This window comes from Chlorocebus sabaeus, chromosome 9 (genome assembly GCF_047675955.1).
Source record: "Chlorocebus sabaeus isolate Y175 chromosome 9, mChlSab1.0.hap1, whole genome shotgun sequence".
In the NCBI taxonomy this organism is placed as follows: domain Eukaryota; kingdom Metazoa; phylum Chordata; class Mammalia; order Primates; family Cercopithecidae; genus Chlorocebus; species Chlorocebus sabaeus.
The window spans coordinates 92249375-92268461 of NC_132912.1; the positions used below are offsets into that span (position 1 = coordinate 92249375).

General features: G+C 39.7%; 1 protein-coding gene across 2 annotated transcripts in view; it reads right to left on the reverse strand.

Annotated features, from left to right (window-relative positions):
- Positions 1-19087, reverse strand: part of SLC16A12 (solute carrier family 16 member 12) — a 100464-nt gene that overhangs the window by 3654 nt on the left and 77723 nt on the right. For both annotated transcript variants that reach the window (XM_007963504.3, XM_073019166.1), the window contains exons 3-6: positions 9777-9880; positions 7128-7271; positions 4623-5202; positions 2171-2430 (exon numbers count right to left, since the gene is read on the reverse strand). In XM_007963504.3, coding sequence (XP_007961695.3) covers positions 2171-2430; positions 4623-5202; positions 7128-7271; positions 9777-9880 — 1088 coding nt within the window. The remainder of the gene's footprint in view (positions 1-2170; positions 2431-4622; positions 5203-7127; positions 7272-9776; positions 9881-19087) is intronic.

Here is a 19087-nt window from a genome sequence, read left to right on the forward strand (position 1 = left end):
ATCTCAGCTATACATTTTGAGGAAAACCGGGCATATGATATGCAAAATAGGGGCCACAATGACAGAAAACCAGTGGGGTAACATTATACTTCATCAGGCAATTATTTTATAATTAACCAAGGTTTTTAAAAATTCCTTCAAACTTTCTTATCTGCCAAGAAAACCCACCAGAGAAGTATATGATTTCTTCTTTACCCACTTCAAATCCATTAGTTGAAAATGGCATGTAGAAGTTGTTATAAGTCCCACAAAATTTCCTGAATTTAAACTGCTCTCAGATATTTTAGTTATTGTTTGGTTTACATGTGCATTTCTATAGCACCAAACAAAAAAGACCGAGTAGAGGACTGTTATTTGAAAGATAAATAAGTAAGAAAACAATACAATAAGAATTAATCCTCGAATTCCCAGTAATGAGTATCATGTCTGATTTGCCAATGAAGGCCACGAACTGAAAAAAAGATTCATGAATCCCAATTTCATTTGTGTCCTGTGACCTCTGATAGGATGACACTGTTTCTAAAGGTTGGTGAGCACTAAAATAGGCTATGGAGGGAGGACGTGGGAACATTTTGGGGGCAGTTTTCAAAAATGGAGCATTAAACATAAAGATCACCATGGAGTTTAAACTGAACAGGATTTTTTCATCTGCACCACTGAAGCGGCCACAATTTCCCCTAGTTTGCTGTTTTTATTCCACCCCAATTGCTGGATTTGGAAATAACCTGAAACTGTCTATTCACAATAATAGCTAATAGCAGAAACCCTGTCTTCCTCAAAAAAATTCCTGCCTTCTTTCTAGGCAAAGTTTTGGGTTATTTCTCTTTTGCCTGTCTTCAGAGACCTTGTTCACTCTCTCAGTTTTAATTTAGGCAGATAATAATATGGAACAGTAATTCTCAATATTAACCGTGCATGAGCATCACAACAAAGCTGGTTGAAAATGTAGATTTCTGGAACTCATCCTCAACATTCAGATCAAGGTGGGAGTGTCAAGGAATCTGCATTTTTAATAAGGTCCCTAGGAGACTCTGATGCAGGTGGTGTAAGACCACATGCTTTAAGAAGGAGAAACAGGTTCCAACCTGTTTATTCCTGTCTCTCCAGCATGATAAACACAATGCTAGTTACACACGCAATATATACTTGTTGAATTACTTGTTTAATGCATACAATAAATATTTGTCAAATTATTTGTTTAATCATGCTTCACTCTATAGCATTTTAGAGTTTATTAAACATTCTGGGTGCTTTATATGATGACTCCCAAATCTATATATAATCAGGCCATCCATTAAAGCTCATATTTCATCTTTAAACAGCTCTATTGAGCATTTCTACCTGTATATTTCAGAAATCTCAACATATCTAAAAACCATATTCATTATTTTTCAGGCAAAGCCACTTTCTCTAATTTCTTTATTTTCTCAACCATGACATTATTTTCTAAGTCATCCTTGACTTATATCTCTCATTCACCTCTGTATGCTAAATTCTGCTGAATTTTGTTTTGAAAACTTCCTCCTTCCCCCCAGAGCTCATCTTTATTTCTGCTGCAGCAGCCCTAGCTAGGCCTTTATCAGCTGCCTCCTAAACCATTAGAATGGAATCTTAGCTACCTCTCTCTTAAGTTACTAGATCAATTGCTAGATCACATTTTCTAACATATACACTTTACCATATTATCCTTTTACATAAAGACTTTAATACTATCCATAGTCTCTGAAGAATAGAGCCCAGTTCCTTTGTCAGGCACCCAAAACACTCCACTATGACACTGGCATTTATAATTTCAGCCTCATCACCCAATGCCCCCTGTTGGAATCCTGTTCTCCCCTGAGACTTCCCTCTGAATGCACCCTACTTATTTATAAAGCTAAACAACTGCTCCATCCCCCTGCTCCCATCATTAATATGGAAAGGAATCAAGACCCTAATTTGGGACTTACTCTTTCCAGGTAGGCTAAGATTCTTACTTGGTTGGAAGAAGATTATAAAACAAGGATGTAGGTGGGACCAAGATGGTTTTGGGGGCTCATATGTTCCTTTTCTCTTTCACTCTTCCCCAACTCTCTTGACAATCCTTCTCATTGACTGCATGTGGGTTTGCTGTTTTCACATCAATATGCCAAAGAGAAAAGGTGGTTGGGGTTTCTCTCTGGAAACTTACCTGCGATGGGTGGGCTCACCAAGTATGGCACTGCGTGAAGGAAGTATACCACACCAAGCGCTGATGACAAAGAGGTGGTCCCCACTATCTCTGTGGTCACTACTGGGATCAAAGTCACATAGGCACCATCAAAGTAGCCAAAGGTACAAGAGAAAGGCACAAGCAGAGGGAGACTTTGAAGCATTGGGAGGCAGAGATAGCAGAGCCCATCCATTCCCACAGCAAAGAGGTAGCAAACGTACTGGTAATTCTTCAGACACCTGTTGATATGAAGAACAAGAATGAGTGCAGGATGTACACATTCTGTAAAACAGCTTTAGAGCCACGGCTATGCAGCAGTAAGCACTGCAGTTATTTACAGAGATGGCTTTCCCATTGTGTGTTATCTATGTTGTCTTCCTATCTTTCCTTTTTGCAAATGCAAGAATTCATCTCCCCAGTAAGCATAGCGTGGTAGAAAGAATATATGCTTCAAAATTAGAAAGGTAGAATATTAAAAGTATTTCTGCCACCCACTGCCTGCCTAACTCAATTTCTTTAGCTATAAAATGGAAGGTTACTTATCTCACAGGGTTACTCTGAAAGTAGTCGTGAAATAAAATGTAGAGCAGGGGTCTCCAATCTTTTGGCTTCCCTGGGCCACACTGGAAGAAGAATAATTGTCTTGGGCCACACATAAAATAAACTAACACTAATGATAGCTGATGAAAAAAGAAGAAAGAAAGGAAAGAGGAAAGGAAAGGAAAGGAAAGAAAGGAAGGAAGGAAGGAAGGAAAGAAAGAAAGAGAGAAAAAGTGTGTGCATAAATCTCAAAATGTTGTAAGAAAGTTTACAAATTTGTATTGGACCACATTCAAAGCCATCCCAGGCCGCAGGCAGCCCATGGGCTGCAGGTTGGGCAAGCTTGACGTAAAGGGTCAGGAGGGTAATTTTCCTAGCAGTCTACCTTATTAGATGCTTTTAGATATGTTATACATTGGTATATAAATATGCAATAACCCAAGTGGTTACACAAAGGGGAAACTGTAATACAAAGACATTAAAATGGTTTGCCAGAGATGATGGAGGTCTTGGACTAGGACAAAGTCTTAGTGGTATTCCCATTAATTTTCCCGATAACTCCAAACCCATCTATGATATCAATTATTTCAAAGACTCTGTATAATGTCAGCTCCAACAGCTTATGCTTTACAAACATTTTTCTACTCACAGCCTCATTTGAACCTCACAAAATAGTAATAAGGTCAACAGGCAAATATTGCACTGGCTCATTTTACAGAGAGAGATCAATGTGGATCTGAGGATTAGGTGACTTTCTGTAGGTTACAGGGTTAATAAGGAGCAGAGCCAGTGCAAGAACTTAGGTCTAGTATGCCTCAGACTACAGATGCCTCTATTAGACCTACACCTGGCTGCTTCTTGCTGAGTTATTTGATTGTGAAAATAGGTACTCTTTGCTCTTCTCCTTCTTCTTTAACCATTACAAATGTCCAATTAATACTAAATATCATATTCATAACACTGGAGAATGGCAGTTGGATCCTGATTAATTGCCAAAAACATAATTTGTGAGAAGCTACATGATGGTATTAGCTCTGCAAGTCACATCCCAAGTGTGAATGGTTCACCATTTAGGAGAATATAAGTAGCCTGCATTCTTCAGTCCAAACAGATGAGCATTTGCTGAAGAAATTACTTCGTAGATTTCTTATAACTTTGGTTTCTAAGCCTACAATTACAAGGAAATTATTTGCAATTTGCATTGTCAAACATAAATATGTGGCTACAGATAATGTGTTATCATTGCACCTGGCCCTCCTGCCTGAATTGGATTCTGCTCCTTTTTCCATTGCCAGTCGGGAGTGGTTCAAAATAAACTAACACCACCACACCCAGCCAGAAGTTGCCTTGCTTGAGGACTGACTCATCTTGGGATGGAATTAAATCTTAAATCTACCACCAGAACCTGGAGTTACCCTAGGCTTCTGCAATTTAGACACATCTGGCCCACGACCTCTTTTTGTACTACCTGTGAACTAAGAATGGTTCTTCCGTTTAAAAATGGTTGGAAAAAATCAAAAGAACAATATTTTGTGACACATGAAAATTATAAGAGAAATTCACATTTCAGTGTGCATAAAGTCTTATTGGAACATAGCCACTCTCTTTTGTTTACATATTGTCTGTGGCTGTTTTGTACTATAATAGCAGAGTTGGATAGCTGTAATGAAGAACACTTGGCTTACAAAGCCAAAAATGTTTACTATCTGTCCCTTTACAGAAAATTTTGCCAACCTCTGATCTAGAAGAACCAGCAAGGGAGATGCCTTCAGATACTGCAGACTTATTAACATTATTCAGACCTAGGTATTCCACAGGGTCAGGGGCTGAGGAGAAACTCAAGGCTTAAAGTCCCCTGGTGGGGAACCAATTGTGGTTTCATGAATTTTACCTTCTGTCGGTCAGCCATCCAAATGTAATATTGCCAATAATGTCAATCACTCCAAGTATGGACATAAGAAAAGCAGCTTGCTGATGACTTACTCCAACACTCAAAGCATAAGGCACCAAGTACACAAACAGAGGGCTGCAGCCATAAGCCATAAACAGAACGGAGATGGCTAACACAACAAAGTCTGACATCAGTAAAAAACTGTACTCTTGCTGCAAACAGCAACAGAGGCAAGTTTGTGCCCATTCTTTGGTCAAAGATGAATAGGGAGACACCCGCTTAAAGTCTTCTTTCTGAGTTCTACAGACATGGTTCTGCTCTGGAGTTGTGTGATCCTCTTTAAGAGTAATTGGCCTCATCAAGGCACCACAAACACAGAGATTCAAGACAAAGCCCCCAAGAATGAGTAAGGCTCCCCGCCAGGAAAACTGTTCAATAAGGAGCTGAACCACAGGAGCCAGGATGAAGGTGCCAATGCCACTTCCTGACATGGCAATACCATAAGCAAGGGCTTTCCGTCTGCTGAAGTACTTGCCAACCATGGCAATAGCTGGAGAGTAACAAAGTGCAAATCCCAGACCTGAGGATAAAGAGAACTCTATGAGTGCTGATGTACCATAAACAGCCAATGATATCTCAGAATACAATGATTTATATTAAAGAGAATCTGACCTCTCATTAAACGCTTTTAAAGCTGCTTTTTACACCAAGCTTAAAATGAATCTCCCCTCACCAGTCATTCACAATTTGGCAAATGTAGAATATACATGACTTTCTTCTTAGGGAGAACACCCTTAAGGAAATGTGACTTCATAAACAAAGTTAAATGAAGAACATAAAAAGCATTATATGAACTATATTGGAATTCAGTAGAAAATCTGGATAATGTCAACCAAAGAAACTCATCACCTCCTCCATTTTTTAACTTAAATAATCCAGACAATTGCCTCAACTCTTCACTGCCTATGAAGACACAACACTGACAATCTGTACCACGCTGGAATTTGGATTCAAATAGCATATACAAGTATGAAAATTCCAGGGTAATTTTACATAGTTGGGAAACATTATACCAATTTTATATGTGAACATAGCAATGTATATTTTCACATATGTGAAAATATCTCTTAAGGTCAGCAGACAAATGTTGACACTCTAGAAAGCTTTCTAGAGACCTTCAACTTTTGGGCTGGGTGCAGTGGCTTATGCCTGTAATCCCAGCGCTGTGGGAGGCCGAGGCAGGCAGATCACTTGCGCTCAGGAGTTGTAGACTAGCCTGGGCAATATGGCAAAACCCCATCTCTGCAAAAAAAAATTAGCCAGGTGTGGTGGCATGCGCCTGTAGTCTCAGCTACTCAGGAGGCTGAAGGGGGAGGATGGCTTAAGCCCAGGAGACAGAGGTTGCAGCTGAGATTGTGCCACTGCACTCCAGCCTGAGGACAGAGTCAGAAAGACCCTGTTTCAAAAAAAAAAAAAAAAAAAGGTCAACTTCTATGACTTTTTAAGTAAAGAAAATCTGAGGGGCTTTGAGCCTGGATTTTATGGCAACTAGAATGTCAGAGAAGGAAAAAGAGAATCACCTTCTGAAGCTCCTGCTTTCATCTGCAGTGTAGGGTAGCCAGCAACCCAGAGTTGCCTGGACTCAGTGGTTTCTGGATGTGGGACTTTCAGTGTTAAAACTAGGACAGTGCCTGGTAAACTGGGATCCACTGGTCACCATAGCAGCAGTCAGGCTCTTTGGGTTATTAGGGGTGGATGTACCTTCTTTAGCTAACATAGCCAAATTTATAGCCTCACTATGAGGTTACATCCTTTATTGACCTTATTCACGCCACACCAATGGCACAATGCCCAGACAGGAGTTGGCGCTACTCTCCACGCCCCTTTGAGTGATGGGCAAACTCCTACTGCAGTCCCACAGCCAACTCATCTTGATCCTATGCCATCTCTGTAAGTGTGATTTATTGACTGTACATATTGCTTTTTACCCATGGGATTTATTATAATTTGCTAAAGTGATATTTCCATAGCATTGAGAAAGAATGCGTAATATAAGAATATTCACAATAAAGGGCTTTTTTAAAATTAGAAACTCCCATTTATTGGACAGCAATATTCATTACAAAGCAGGAGCAACTCAGATTGACTGTCAATAGTATTTTAATGTCTTGGCAATGGTTGGAAGAATGACCATTGCTGAAAATTCATGTTGCCCTGGGTAATATCTTGTTTCTTCTGAGTACAGAATCTCAGCCATACACTAATTCCGAAGAGAAAGCTGCAGTTGCTTTTACCATCTGGCTGAATTAAAGTGGAGATGCATTTTCATTAGGGTAATATAATCTCATTTCCAGCTCTGTTTAACTGCTAGGTAGGTAAACATAAGCTAGGTCAACTAAATTATACATCTAACAAAATGAATATTTTATGAGTTACTTCTCTGTTGACGTGCTTGGAACCCCCTGGATGGAGTGGGGTGAGACAGGTGGTACAAAGTGCCCTTACCTGTAAGAACTCCCAGAGTGAGGTAGAGATGCTTCAGACTCGTGGCAAATGAGCTCAGGATGAGTCCGGTAGATGCAAGCAAGCCACCCAGCATGATTCCCACTTGACAGGATAAATGGTTACTGACAACACTCCCAAGTGGAGCTTCAAAAACAATAAGAAATAGGTTCAACAGAAAGGCCTTGAGGGCACTGTGAAAAGGCTGTGATGTGGCATTGACAGAGCAGAGAACCTTTAAAGCATTGGGTCCACCCTATTAATTCTGCAGCTTTGCAAACTGAGGCCCAGAGAAAGGAAGTGATTGTCCACGGTCCCACAGACGATAAGCAGCAGGGCTGGAATAGAACTCAAGTCTCCTGACCTGCATTTCAAGGCTCATTCCTCTTCATTCTATTATAGTCATACTGGCAGGACTGTAAGGTGCTTTTTAAACAGTGGATCAACTTTCTCTAAATTACATGGCACTTGCACAGGGATGCTTACTATAGTGTTGATCATATATCATTAGCAATAATGGTGACAATTAATTGGTGGAGAAAGAAAGTGGGTAACACCATGTGACCAGCAGTGTTATGCAGTAAAAGACCAGGGAGAGAGATCATAGACAAATTCCACAATCTGGCCCTGTTTTTAGGCTTCAGCAGGCCCTGCAGTTGAGATATCAAAGCCCAGAAAATCTAAGCAAAATGCTTCATGCACATGGTGACATTCTGGTTGGTCTCACTCGATTTGTGGCTTACCAGTCAGTGTATCAGAATTATGTTGACCTCAAGGCTCATAGAATATTAAGTAAAGCCAGAAGAGGCCAAAAAGGAACTGAAGTTCAGGGGTATAGGTGCATGGCCCAAGGTCACCAACAAGAGCACCTAACACTGATTGTGAGGTTATTTCTGCCCCTTACTCTTTGGGTCTCTCTTACTAATGGCAAGAGTGATGGGTGAGGAAGGCATGTGAGTTTCCTTCTAAGGAAAAATTCATGCTGACATCAGTAACTCTTAGTAGCAAGATCAGAAGAGCTGATTTTCTAGGTGTCTGAAGAGTATGATCCTTTTCATATCAATCAGACTGAAACTGGGGGCCAACTCAACTGGTAGCTTCTCTGTTCATCACAGAGCAGATCTGTTCCCAGTGGGTGTCCCACATGTGATTCTGCAGACTCTCATCCATACTCTGAACTTTAATGTTCTAATATTATGTTACAAAGTGAGGAGGTGGGTATATGGTAATTGCTTACAACAGGCCTCTTGATCTTGCATAGAATTTAAATATGTTGCTTCTGACATAACCCTACTCAAAGCTTCACACAGTCATTGGGACCATATTGGTCACCTAAGGTCATTTCCCCCTATTTGGGAGATTATGAATATCCTCCAAAAGATAGAAATGAGGGAAATGAGTCACCTTTATCCTCTGAGAAGACAAACATGGCTTCTTTGGTGTCCTGATGCAAATGCTGTGACTAATAACGAGACCCTGAAAATCAAGTGGTTTAAAAGAAAAAAGACAGGCTCTAAAACTCAAATATATGATTTTTTGATCCTTTAAGACCTTCTTATTAGTTGAAAGAGTAGAGTTCATTTAGCCTTCTCATGAAATCTGCTTTTAGTCTTAGAACTGCTCTCAGCTTCCCCCTAATTAAACAAATATTATACATTTCAGTTACAATTTAACTGATTCCTGATATGTGTATTTTTTTTCCAAAAAGAAATCTGAGTCAGTACGTAGAATGGAATAAAATGGTACTATGAGTTACTGAATACAGGTATTATTTCCCTTTTGCCACTAAGACATGGCTTGAAGAGATGAACATTTCCTAACATACTCAGAACTCATTTAAATGAATGGATTAAGTGGGTCTAAGCTACAAACAATTTGATTTAATCTTAGAAACTCTCTAAGACATCAATTTAATAATGTGAGTGTGAAATTTATTTTAAACAAATGCCAGGTCTGTTGTCCTTTACTACATAGATGGAATGTTAATTCCATACATTTCTATAACACCCTACATACCTTATATAACACTTTTGGAGTTTCTTGAATGAAATTACACCCATAATGAATATGTTTATCTCATGATGACATAATCCTATCCTTCCCCAATACTTCTCTAAGCATGAAGATTTATACATGAAAAAGATGAAATCCATGAGCCAAATGTCAAGTCCTTGGGAAAGGAACAGAATGCAATCCAAGACTTAAGATGTGATACAACACTGTTGGCACTCATTACTGTATTGAAATGGCTCATGGTACTATTGATAACCATTTACATAACTGGAGAATGAGAAGTCCATAGCATTTGGAAGAGAGAAGCCAAGCATATACTGTAAATTGCTTCTAAAATCAGTACAGGTTCTAGAATGTTCAGCATCCTATCTCTATATGGAAAAACCAAATCTTATGTGTTCTTTTGAGTGTATTATCTAACTGTTCTACCTGACATCAACCAAGACCATTAATTACAAGAGCAAGTCTAGTTGGTTTTGGCTGATAGGATTGATCTTTTCTTTATATTATATAGTCCTGGTCAGTTTTTAACGTAGCCTTTCTACTTGGAAAAACTGGTAATCAAAGTCAGTGGAACGTCATTGTCATATGCAGTTCAACAGTGGCTAGTAATTCCCTAACCTAGCAAGTGATACTCACCACAGAGCATGGTTACACAATCTACAATGGAATGGATCCACGCCGTTTGTGCATAATCCTGAGTGAAGTATGTCTGGAACTCCACAAAAAAAATTGAGATACATCTGAAAAATACAATGCAGGCATTTTATACAAAAAGTGAATGAGCATGCATTTGAGCCAGAACTTTAAATGCCTGGTTCAATTAGCTGGTCCTGTCTCCAAGGGTTTTAATTGCTAGACTATAATAAGTGTTGACCATTTGGGCCATGCTGGAGAAGAAGAAGAACAAGTGTTCAACCACCACATGGGCTATACTAAAGCCAAGTAGATGTGAAGACCACTGCTCTAAGGAAGGTTTTATGGAAACAAAAGCAGGTCAAGAACATGGATTCTTATTTGTTTTTGTATTTTGCTAACTTCTTCTAAGAGGTTATTATACAAATTAAGATTTGACAATAAAGAATTATATATCACCAGCATTGTCACTTCTAGGATTTATATAAAGGAAATAATCAGGTGATATTGATGACAGATAGATAGATAGATAGATAGATAGATAGATAGACAGACAGATAGATAAAAAGATATATTCTGGAGAACTAGTTTAGTCTATAAAATTATATATATGTATATAAAATGATAAATTCTGAGGGATATAATAATAATAGATATATAAGAGGATACATTCTGGAGAATAGCCAAATATCACAACCAATGTAACAGTTCATCAATAAAGGACTGGTTAAATAAATTATGGCATATCAATAAAATAAAATAGTACATCTTAAAAATGATGATGTTGATCTGTATGTATTGATTTGGAAATAAATTTGCAATACAGTGTTAAGTAAAAAATAAGTTAGTTACCAAACAGTTCATACAGTATGAATTTATTTTTGTAAAAACAGTCTATGTAAATAGAAAATTTCCTGGATGGCCGAATAGGAACAGCTCTGGTCTGCAGCTCCCAGTGTGATTGATGCAGAAGATGGGTGATTTCTGCATTTCCAACTGAGGTACCTGGTTCATCTCACTGGGACTGGTTGGACAGTGGGTATAGCCCACGGAGGGTGAGCTGAACAGGGTGGGCATTGCTTCACCCGAGAAGCACAAGGGGTCAGGGGATTTCCCTTTCCTAGGCAAGGAAAGCCATGACAGATTGTACCAGGAAAACTGGGACACTGCCACCTAAATACTACGCTTTCCAATGGTCTTAGCAAACAGCACACCAGGAGATTATATCCCATGCCTAACTCAGAAGGTCCCACACCCATGGAGCCTTGCTCCCTGCTAGTGCAGCAGTCTAAGATCAGACTGCGAGACTGCAGCCTGGCTGGGGGAGCGGCACCTGCCATTGCTGAGGCTTGAGTAAGTAAACAAAGTGGCTGGGAAGCTCGAACTGGGTGGAGCCCACTGCAGCTCAATGAGGCCTGCCTGCCTCTATAGACTCCACTTCTGGGGGCAGGGCACAGCTGAACAAAAGGGTGCAGAAATTTCTGCAGACTTAAATGTCCCTGTCTTACAGCTCTGAAGAGAGCAGTGGTTCTCCCAGCACAGTGTTTGAGCTCTGAGAATGGACAGACTGTTTCCTTAAGTGGGTCCCTGACCCCCGTGTAGCCTAACTGGGAGACACCTCCCAGTATGGGCCGACTGACATCTCATACAGCGGGATGCCCCTCTCAGACAAAGCTTCCAGAGGAAGGATCAGGCAGCAATATTTGCTGTTCTGCAATATTTGCTGTTCTGCAGCCTCTGCTGGTGATACCCAGGCAAACAGGGTCTGGAGTGGACCTCCAGCAAACTCCAACAGACCTGCAGCTGAGGAACCTGACTATTAGAAGGAAAACTAACAAACTGAAAGGAATAGCATCAACATAAACAAAAAGGACATCCACACCAAAACCCCATCTGTAGGTCACCATCATCAAAGACCAAAGGTAGATAAAACCACAAAGATGGGAAGAAACGAGAGAAGAAAAGCTGAAAATTTGAAAAATCAGAGCACTTCTTCTCCTCCAAAGAACCACAGCTTCTCATCAGCAATGGAACAAAGCTGGATGGAGAATGACTCTGACGAGTTCACAGAAGTAGGCTTCAGTAATAACGAACTTCTCCAAGCTAAAGGAGGATGTTCAAACCCACTGCAAGGAAGCTAAAAACCTTGAAAAAAGATGAGACAAATGGCTAGCTAGAATAAATAGCATAGAGAAGACCTTAAATGACCTGATGGAGCTGAAAACCATGGCATGAGAACTATGTGACATATGCACAAGCTTCCGTAGCTGATTTGATCAAGTGGAAGAAAGGGTATCAGCGATTGAAGGTCAAATTAATGAAATGATTTGAGAAGAGAAGTTTAGAGAAAAAAGAGTAAAAAGAAACGAACAAAGCCTCCAAGAAATATGGGACTATGTGAAAAGACCAAATCTACGTTTGATTGGTGGCCCTCAAAGTGATGGGGAGAATGGAACCAAGCTGGAAAACACTCTTCAGGATATTATCCAGGAGAACTTCCCCAAGCTAGCAAAGCAGACCAACATTCATATTCAGGAAATACAGAGAACACCACAAAGATACTCCTCAAGAAGAGCAACCCCAAGACACCTAATTGTCAGATTCACCAAGGTCGAAATGAAGGAAAAAATGCTAAGGGCAGCCAGAGAGAAAGGTCGGGTTATCCACAAAGGGAAGCCCATCAGACTAACACGGATCTCTTGGCAGAAACCCTGCAAGTCAGAAGAGATTGGGGGCCAATATTCAACGTTCTTAAAGAAAAGAATTTTCAACCCAGAATTTCATTACCAGCCAAACTAAGCTTCATAAATGAAGAAGAAATAAAATCTTTCACAGACAAGCAAAAGGTGAGAGATTTTGTCACCACCAGGCCTGCCCTACAAGAGCTCCTGAAGGAAGCACTAAACATGCAAAGGAACAATCAGTACCAGCCACTGCAAAAAACATGCCAAATTGTAAAGACCATCGATGCCAGGAAGGAACTGCATCAACTAATGGGCAAACTAACCAGCTAACATCATAATGACAGGATCAAATTCACACATAACAATATTAACCTTAAATGTAAATAGGCTAAATGTCCCAATTAAAAGACACAGACTGGCCTATTGAATAAAGACTCAAGAGTCATCAGTGTGTTGTATTCAGGACACCCATCTCACATGCAGAGACACATGCAGGCTCACAATAAAGGGATGGAGAAGATCTACCAAGCAAATGGAAAGAAAAAAAAAAAGGAAGGGGTTGCAATCCTAGTCTCTGATAAAACAGACTTTAAAGCAACAAAGATCAAAAGACACAAAGAAGGCCAATACATAATGGTAAAGGGATCAATTCAACAAGAAGAGCTAACTATCCTAAATATATATGCACTCAATACAGGAGCACCCAGATATATAAAGCAAGTCCTTAGAAACCTACAAAGAGACTTAGACTCCCACACAATAATAATGGGAGACTTTAACACCCCACTGTCAATATGAGACAGATCAACAAGACAGAAAGTTAATAAGGATATCCAGGACTTGAACTCAGCTCTGCACCAAGCAGACCTAATAGACATCTACAGAGCTCTCCACCTCAAATCAACAGAATATACATTCTTCTCAGCACCACACTGCACTTACTCCAAAATTGGCCACATAGTTGGAAGTAAACCACTCCTCAGCAAATGTAAAAGAACAGAAATCACAATAAACTGATCTCAGATCACAGTGCAATCAAATTAGCACTCAGGATTAAGAAACTCACTCAAAACCGCATAACTACATGGAAACTGAACAACCTGCTCCTGAATGACTACTGGGTACATAATGAAATGAAGGCAGAAATAAAGATGTTCTTTGAAACCAATGAGAACAAAGACACAACACACCAGAATCTCTGGGACACATTTAAAGCAGTGTGTAGAGGGAAATTTTTAGCACTAAATGCCCACAAGAGAAAGCAGAAGAGATCAAAATTGACACCCTAACATCACAATTGAAAGAACTAGAGAAGCAAGAGCAAACAAATTCAAAAGCTAGCAGAAGGCAAGAAATAACTAAAATCAGAGCAGAACTAAAGGAGACAGAGACAAGAAAAACTCCTCAAAAAAATCAATGAATCCAGGAGCTGGTTTTTTGAAAAGATCAACAAATAGACAGACTACTAGCAAGACTAATAAAGAAGAAAAGAGAGAAGAGACAAATAGACGTGATAAAAAATGACAAAGGGGAAATCACCACAGACCCCACAGAAATACAAACTACCATCAGAGAATACTATAAACACCTCTACGCAAATAAACTAGAAAATCTAGAAGAAATGGATACATTCATGGACACATACTCCCAAGACTAAACCAGGAAGAAGTTGGATCCCTGACTAGACCAATAACAGGCTCTGAAATTGAGGCAATAATTAATAGCTTACCAACCAAAAAAAGTCCAGGACCAGATGAATTCACAGCCGAATTCTATCAGAGGTACAAAGAGGAGCTGGTACCATTCCTACTGAAACTATTCCAATCAATAGAAAAAGAGGGAATCCTCCCTAACTCATTTTATGAGGTGAGCATCATTCTGATACCAAAGCCTGGCAGAAACACAATAACAAAAAAGGGAATTTTAGACCAATATCCCTGATGAACATCAATGCAAAAATCCTCAATAAAATACTGGCAAACTGAATCCAGCAGCACATCAAAAAACTTATCCACCAACAACAAGTTGGCTTCATCCCTGGGATGCAAGACTGGTTCAACATACACAAATCAATAAATGTAATCCAGCATATAAACAGAACCAAAGACAAAAACCACATGATTATCTCAACAGATGCAGAAAAGGCCTTCAACAAAATTCAATCTTCCCTTCATGCTAAAAACTCATAATAAACTAAGTATTGATGGAACATATCTCAAAATAATAAGAGCTATTTATGACAAACCCACAGCCAATATCATTCTGAATGGGCAAAAACTGGAAGCATTCCCTTTGAAAACTGCTACAAGACAGGGATGCCCTCACTCACCACTCCTATTCAACATAGTGTTGGAAGTTCTGGCCAGGGCAATCAGGGAAGAGAAAGAAATAAACGGTATTCAATTAGGAAAAGAAGAAGTCAAATTGTCCCTGTTTGCAGATGACATGATTGTATATTTAGAAAACCCCATCATCTCAGCCCAAAAGCTCCTAGAGCTGAGCAGCAACTTCAGCAAAGTGTCAGGATACAAAATCAATGTGCAAAAATCACAAGCATTCCTATACATCAATAACAGACAAACAGAAAGCCAAATTATGAGTGAACTCCCATTCACAATTGCTTCAAAGAGAATAAAATACCTAGGAATCCAACTTACAAGGGATGTGAAGGACCTCTTCAAGAAGAACTACAAACCACTGCTCAATGAAATAAAAGAGGACACAAACAAATGGAAGAACATTCCATGCTCATGGATAGGAAGAATAAGTATCTTGAAAATGGCCATACTGCCTAAGGTAATTTATAGCTTCAATGCAATCCCCATCAAGCTACCAATGACTTTCTTCATAGAATTGGAAAAAACTACTTTAAACTTCGTATGGAACCAAAAAAGAGCCTGCATTGCCAAGACAATCCTAAGCAAAAAGAACAAAGCTGGCAGCATCACACTACCTAATTTCAAACTATACTACAAGGCTACAGTAACCAAAACAGCCTGGTACTGGTACCAAAACAGAGATATAGACCAATGGAACAGAACAGAAGCCTCAGAAATAACACCACACATCTACAACCATCTGATCTTTAACAAACCTGACAAAAATAAGAAATGAGGAAAGGATTCCCTATTTAATAAATGGTGCTGGGAAAACTGGCTAGCCATATGGGGAAAGTTGAAACTGGATCCCTTCCTTATACCTTATACAAGAATTAATTCAAGACAGATTAAAGACTTAAATATTAGACCTAAAACCAAAAAAATCCTAGAAGAAAACCTAGACAATACCATTCAGGACATAGGCATGAGTTAGGACTTCATGATTAAACACCAAAAGCAATGGCAACAAAAGTCAAAATAGACAAATGGGATCTAATCAAATTAAAGAGCTTCTGCACAGCAAAAGAAACTACCATCAGAGTGAACAGGCAACCTGCAGAATGCAAGAAAATTTTTGTAATCCACTCATCTGACAAAGGGCTAATATCCAGAATCTAGAAATAACTTAAACAAATTTACAAGAAAAAAATTAAACCACCCCATCAAAAAGGTGGCAAAGGATATGAACAGATACTTCTCAAAAGAAGACATTTATGCAGCCAACAGACACATGAAAAAATGCTCATCATCACTTGTCATCAGAGAAATGCAAATCAAAACCACAATGAGATACCATCTCACACCAGTTAGAATGGCCATCATTAAAAAGTCAGGAAACAACAGGCACTGGAGAGGCTGTGGAGAAATAGGAACACTTTTACACTGTTGGTGGGACTGTAAACTAATTCAACCATTGTGGAAGACAGTGTGGCAATTCCTTAAGGATCTAGAAATAGAAATACCATTTGACCCAGCAATCCCCTTACTGGGTATATACCCAAAGGATTATAAATCATGCTGCTATAAAGACACATGCACATGTATGTTTATTGCAGCACTATTCACAATAGCAAAGACTTGGAACCAACCCAAATGTCCATCAACGATAGACTGGATTAAGAAAATGTGGCACATATACACCATGGAATACTATGCAGCCATAAAAAAGGATGAGTTCATGACCTTTGTAAGGACATGGATGACGCTGGAAACCATAATTCTGAGCAAACTATCGCAAGGACAGAAAACCAAACACCACATGTTCTCATTCATAGGTGGGAAGCGAACAATGAGAACACTTGGACACAGGGCAGGGAACATCATACACTGGTGCCTGTCGTCGGGTGGAGGGATGGGAGAGGGGTAGCATGAGGAGAAATACCTAATGTAAATGACAAGTTAATGGGTGTAGCAAACCAACATGGCACATGTATACATATGTAACAAACCTGCACATTGTGCACATGTACCCTAGAACTTAAAGTATAATTTAAAAAAAGAAAATTTCCTGAAAGCGTATACTCTAAAATGTACCTAATCATTATATGTAAATGGTGAGATTAGAAATAATTATTTTAATCTTTATTCAGCATTTTGAATTACTTTACAATAAACATGATTTCTTATGTAACCAGAAATGTGTATATATGTGTGTGTATGTGTGTATGTACAGAGGAAGGGAAAGAAATATTTACATTGAAAAATAGTTAATTACTTAGAGAAAGATATGTGAACAAGAAGCAACAGTTTGCATCACTGTGCAACCTGGAAGAGCCTTATGTGGATTAGCATGGTGTCCTCATTCAGGCAGGAAGCTTTTATAGCCTGGTGATAACAGGGGAAGAAATCAGGCCTGTAGCTTGGGGATGAGATAAGAGGTTATTAATCTCTTTGGAGCTAAGTTCCAATTAATCGTGCTTTAACAATCCATAGTAACCTGTTATGTTCACTCTCCTTCTCCTCTCCAGTTGCTGCTGGGTGTGAAAGTAGGTGGTGAAGAGCTTGGAGAAGAAGGGAGAGAACCAGGTATAAACAAGACTGCCGTGTTAGGCAGGGCCAGCTTCATGGGAGTGCAGCCTACACAGTCACATAGAGCCTGGCGCTTAGAAGTATGAAACTTGATTTAATGCTTGGCTGTCACTGACTGAATTTTTTTTTTTTTTGAAACAGAGTTTCACTCTTGTTGCCGAGGCTGGAGTGCAATGACATGATCTCGGGTCACTGCAACCTCCGCCTCCCAGGTTCAAGCGATTCTCCCGTCTCAGGCTCCCGAGTAGCTGGGATTACAGATGCGTGCCACCATGCCCGACTACTTTTTGTATTTTTAGTAGAGACGGGGTTTCATCATATTGTTCAGGCTGGTCTCACACTCCTGACCTCAGGTGATCCGCCTGCCTTGGTCTCCCAAAGTGCTGGGATTACAAGCTTAATAATTTAATATTTGAATTTGTGTTTCATACGTGCAGTGCAATGGAACAATGGAGACTTCATGTAAGCAGAGGAGATACATGCAATATGTGTTTCTGCAGTTCTGTGATCCACCATTCACACATAGTGTTAGAGATGTCCCATGTCCCATAAGCACAGTATTCTGCTAGGCCCACGATTCGAGAGAGTTCAGTTAAGACTCAAAGCCAGTATGAGGCAAGTGTGTTACATCTACAACTTGGCAGGCCTGGGGATAGGGAATGAAGTGTCTACCAGCCCCAAGAGGCTATGCTTTCCTTTTGAACCAAAACCTGCTTCAAATGCAGAAAGAAGGCAGTGGTGTTCTAAGAATCACAAAGGACCAAGGATTCCTATCACACCCTTTTTCATTCATATCACTTCCCTGTATTAGCGAATCACTAATGCTAAGGGTGATGGCATAGAAGGAAAGAGAAAGATCGGCCAACGCTATTTCCACTTCCTTTCAGTCCTTCCTTACTCATTAATAAGCTGAAGGTAGGAGAATGTTGATAGGATGTGCAAGTTTCAGGAAGTCAAAGGAAAACAGTTGAGTTAGTTTTGTGCAGGGTTTCTATTGTTCTGATGGAAAATGAAGTAAGTATGTATGAGCTACAAAATAAGAGTTGTGTGACCTCAGTGATTCCATATATGAGTTCAAGACTCATATTTGCATTTAAAGCTGACATTGCATAACATAAAGATGTATGGTCAATTCATTCTAATTATTTCACACTCTCATTTACTTTACTTAGAATAACACTAAATAGCAAATTTAAACATCATGAAAAATGTAAAGAGACCACTGAAGAAAGGAAAAAGCTTTCTATTTTAGTACATTTAACAGCATTTCCCCCTGCTTTTTGAGCAAGGGTCCCTGCATTTTCATTTTGCACTGGGCCCTATAATTTTTTGTTGATCCTAGTGGTAGGAAAGCGAAAATGGAACAGTGTGGTGAGCTAAATTCTAAGTCCCAGCAAAAGGTGGGATGAAGTTTGGCATGCAGGGCATATAGTAAGGATCAACACTTGTAGAAGGAAAGCGAAGGATGCAGGATTAGGCAGAGAGGTCGAACTGCAATGCAGGCCTAACAAATTCTCAGCCAATTCCAGATGAAATGGTCCAGCCCTGATGCACATCCTCAATCAGTCATTGGTGGTGAGTACCCCCTCTACGCCCAAGGGTGTGCTCTTGGGAGAGGCAGCTTTCTGCAGGTGAGGAGGACCTAAGAACTGACAGCTGCAGGCTCTGCTGACTGTACACCCTGCAGCTAAGGCCAAGTGAGTTGCGCATCTCTGTGTTCACC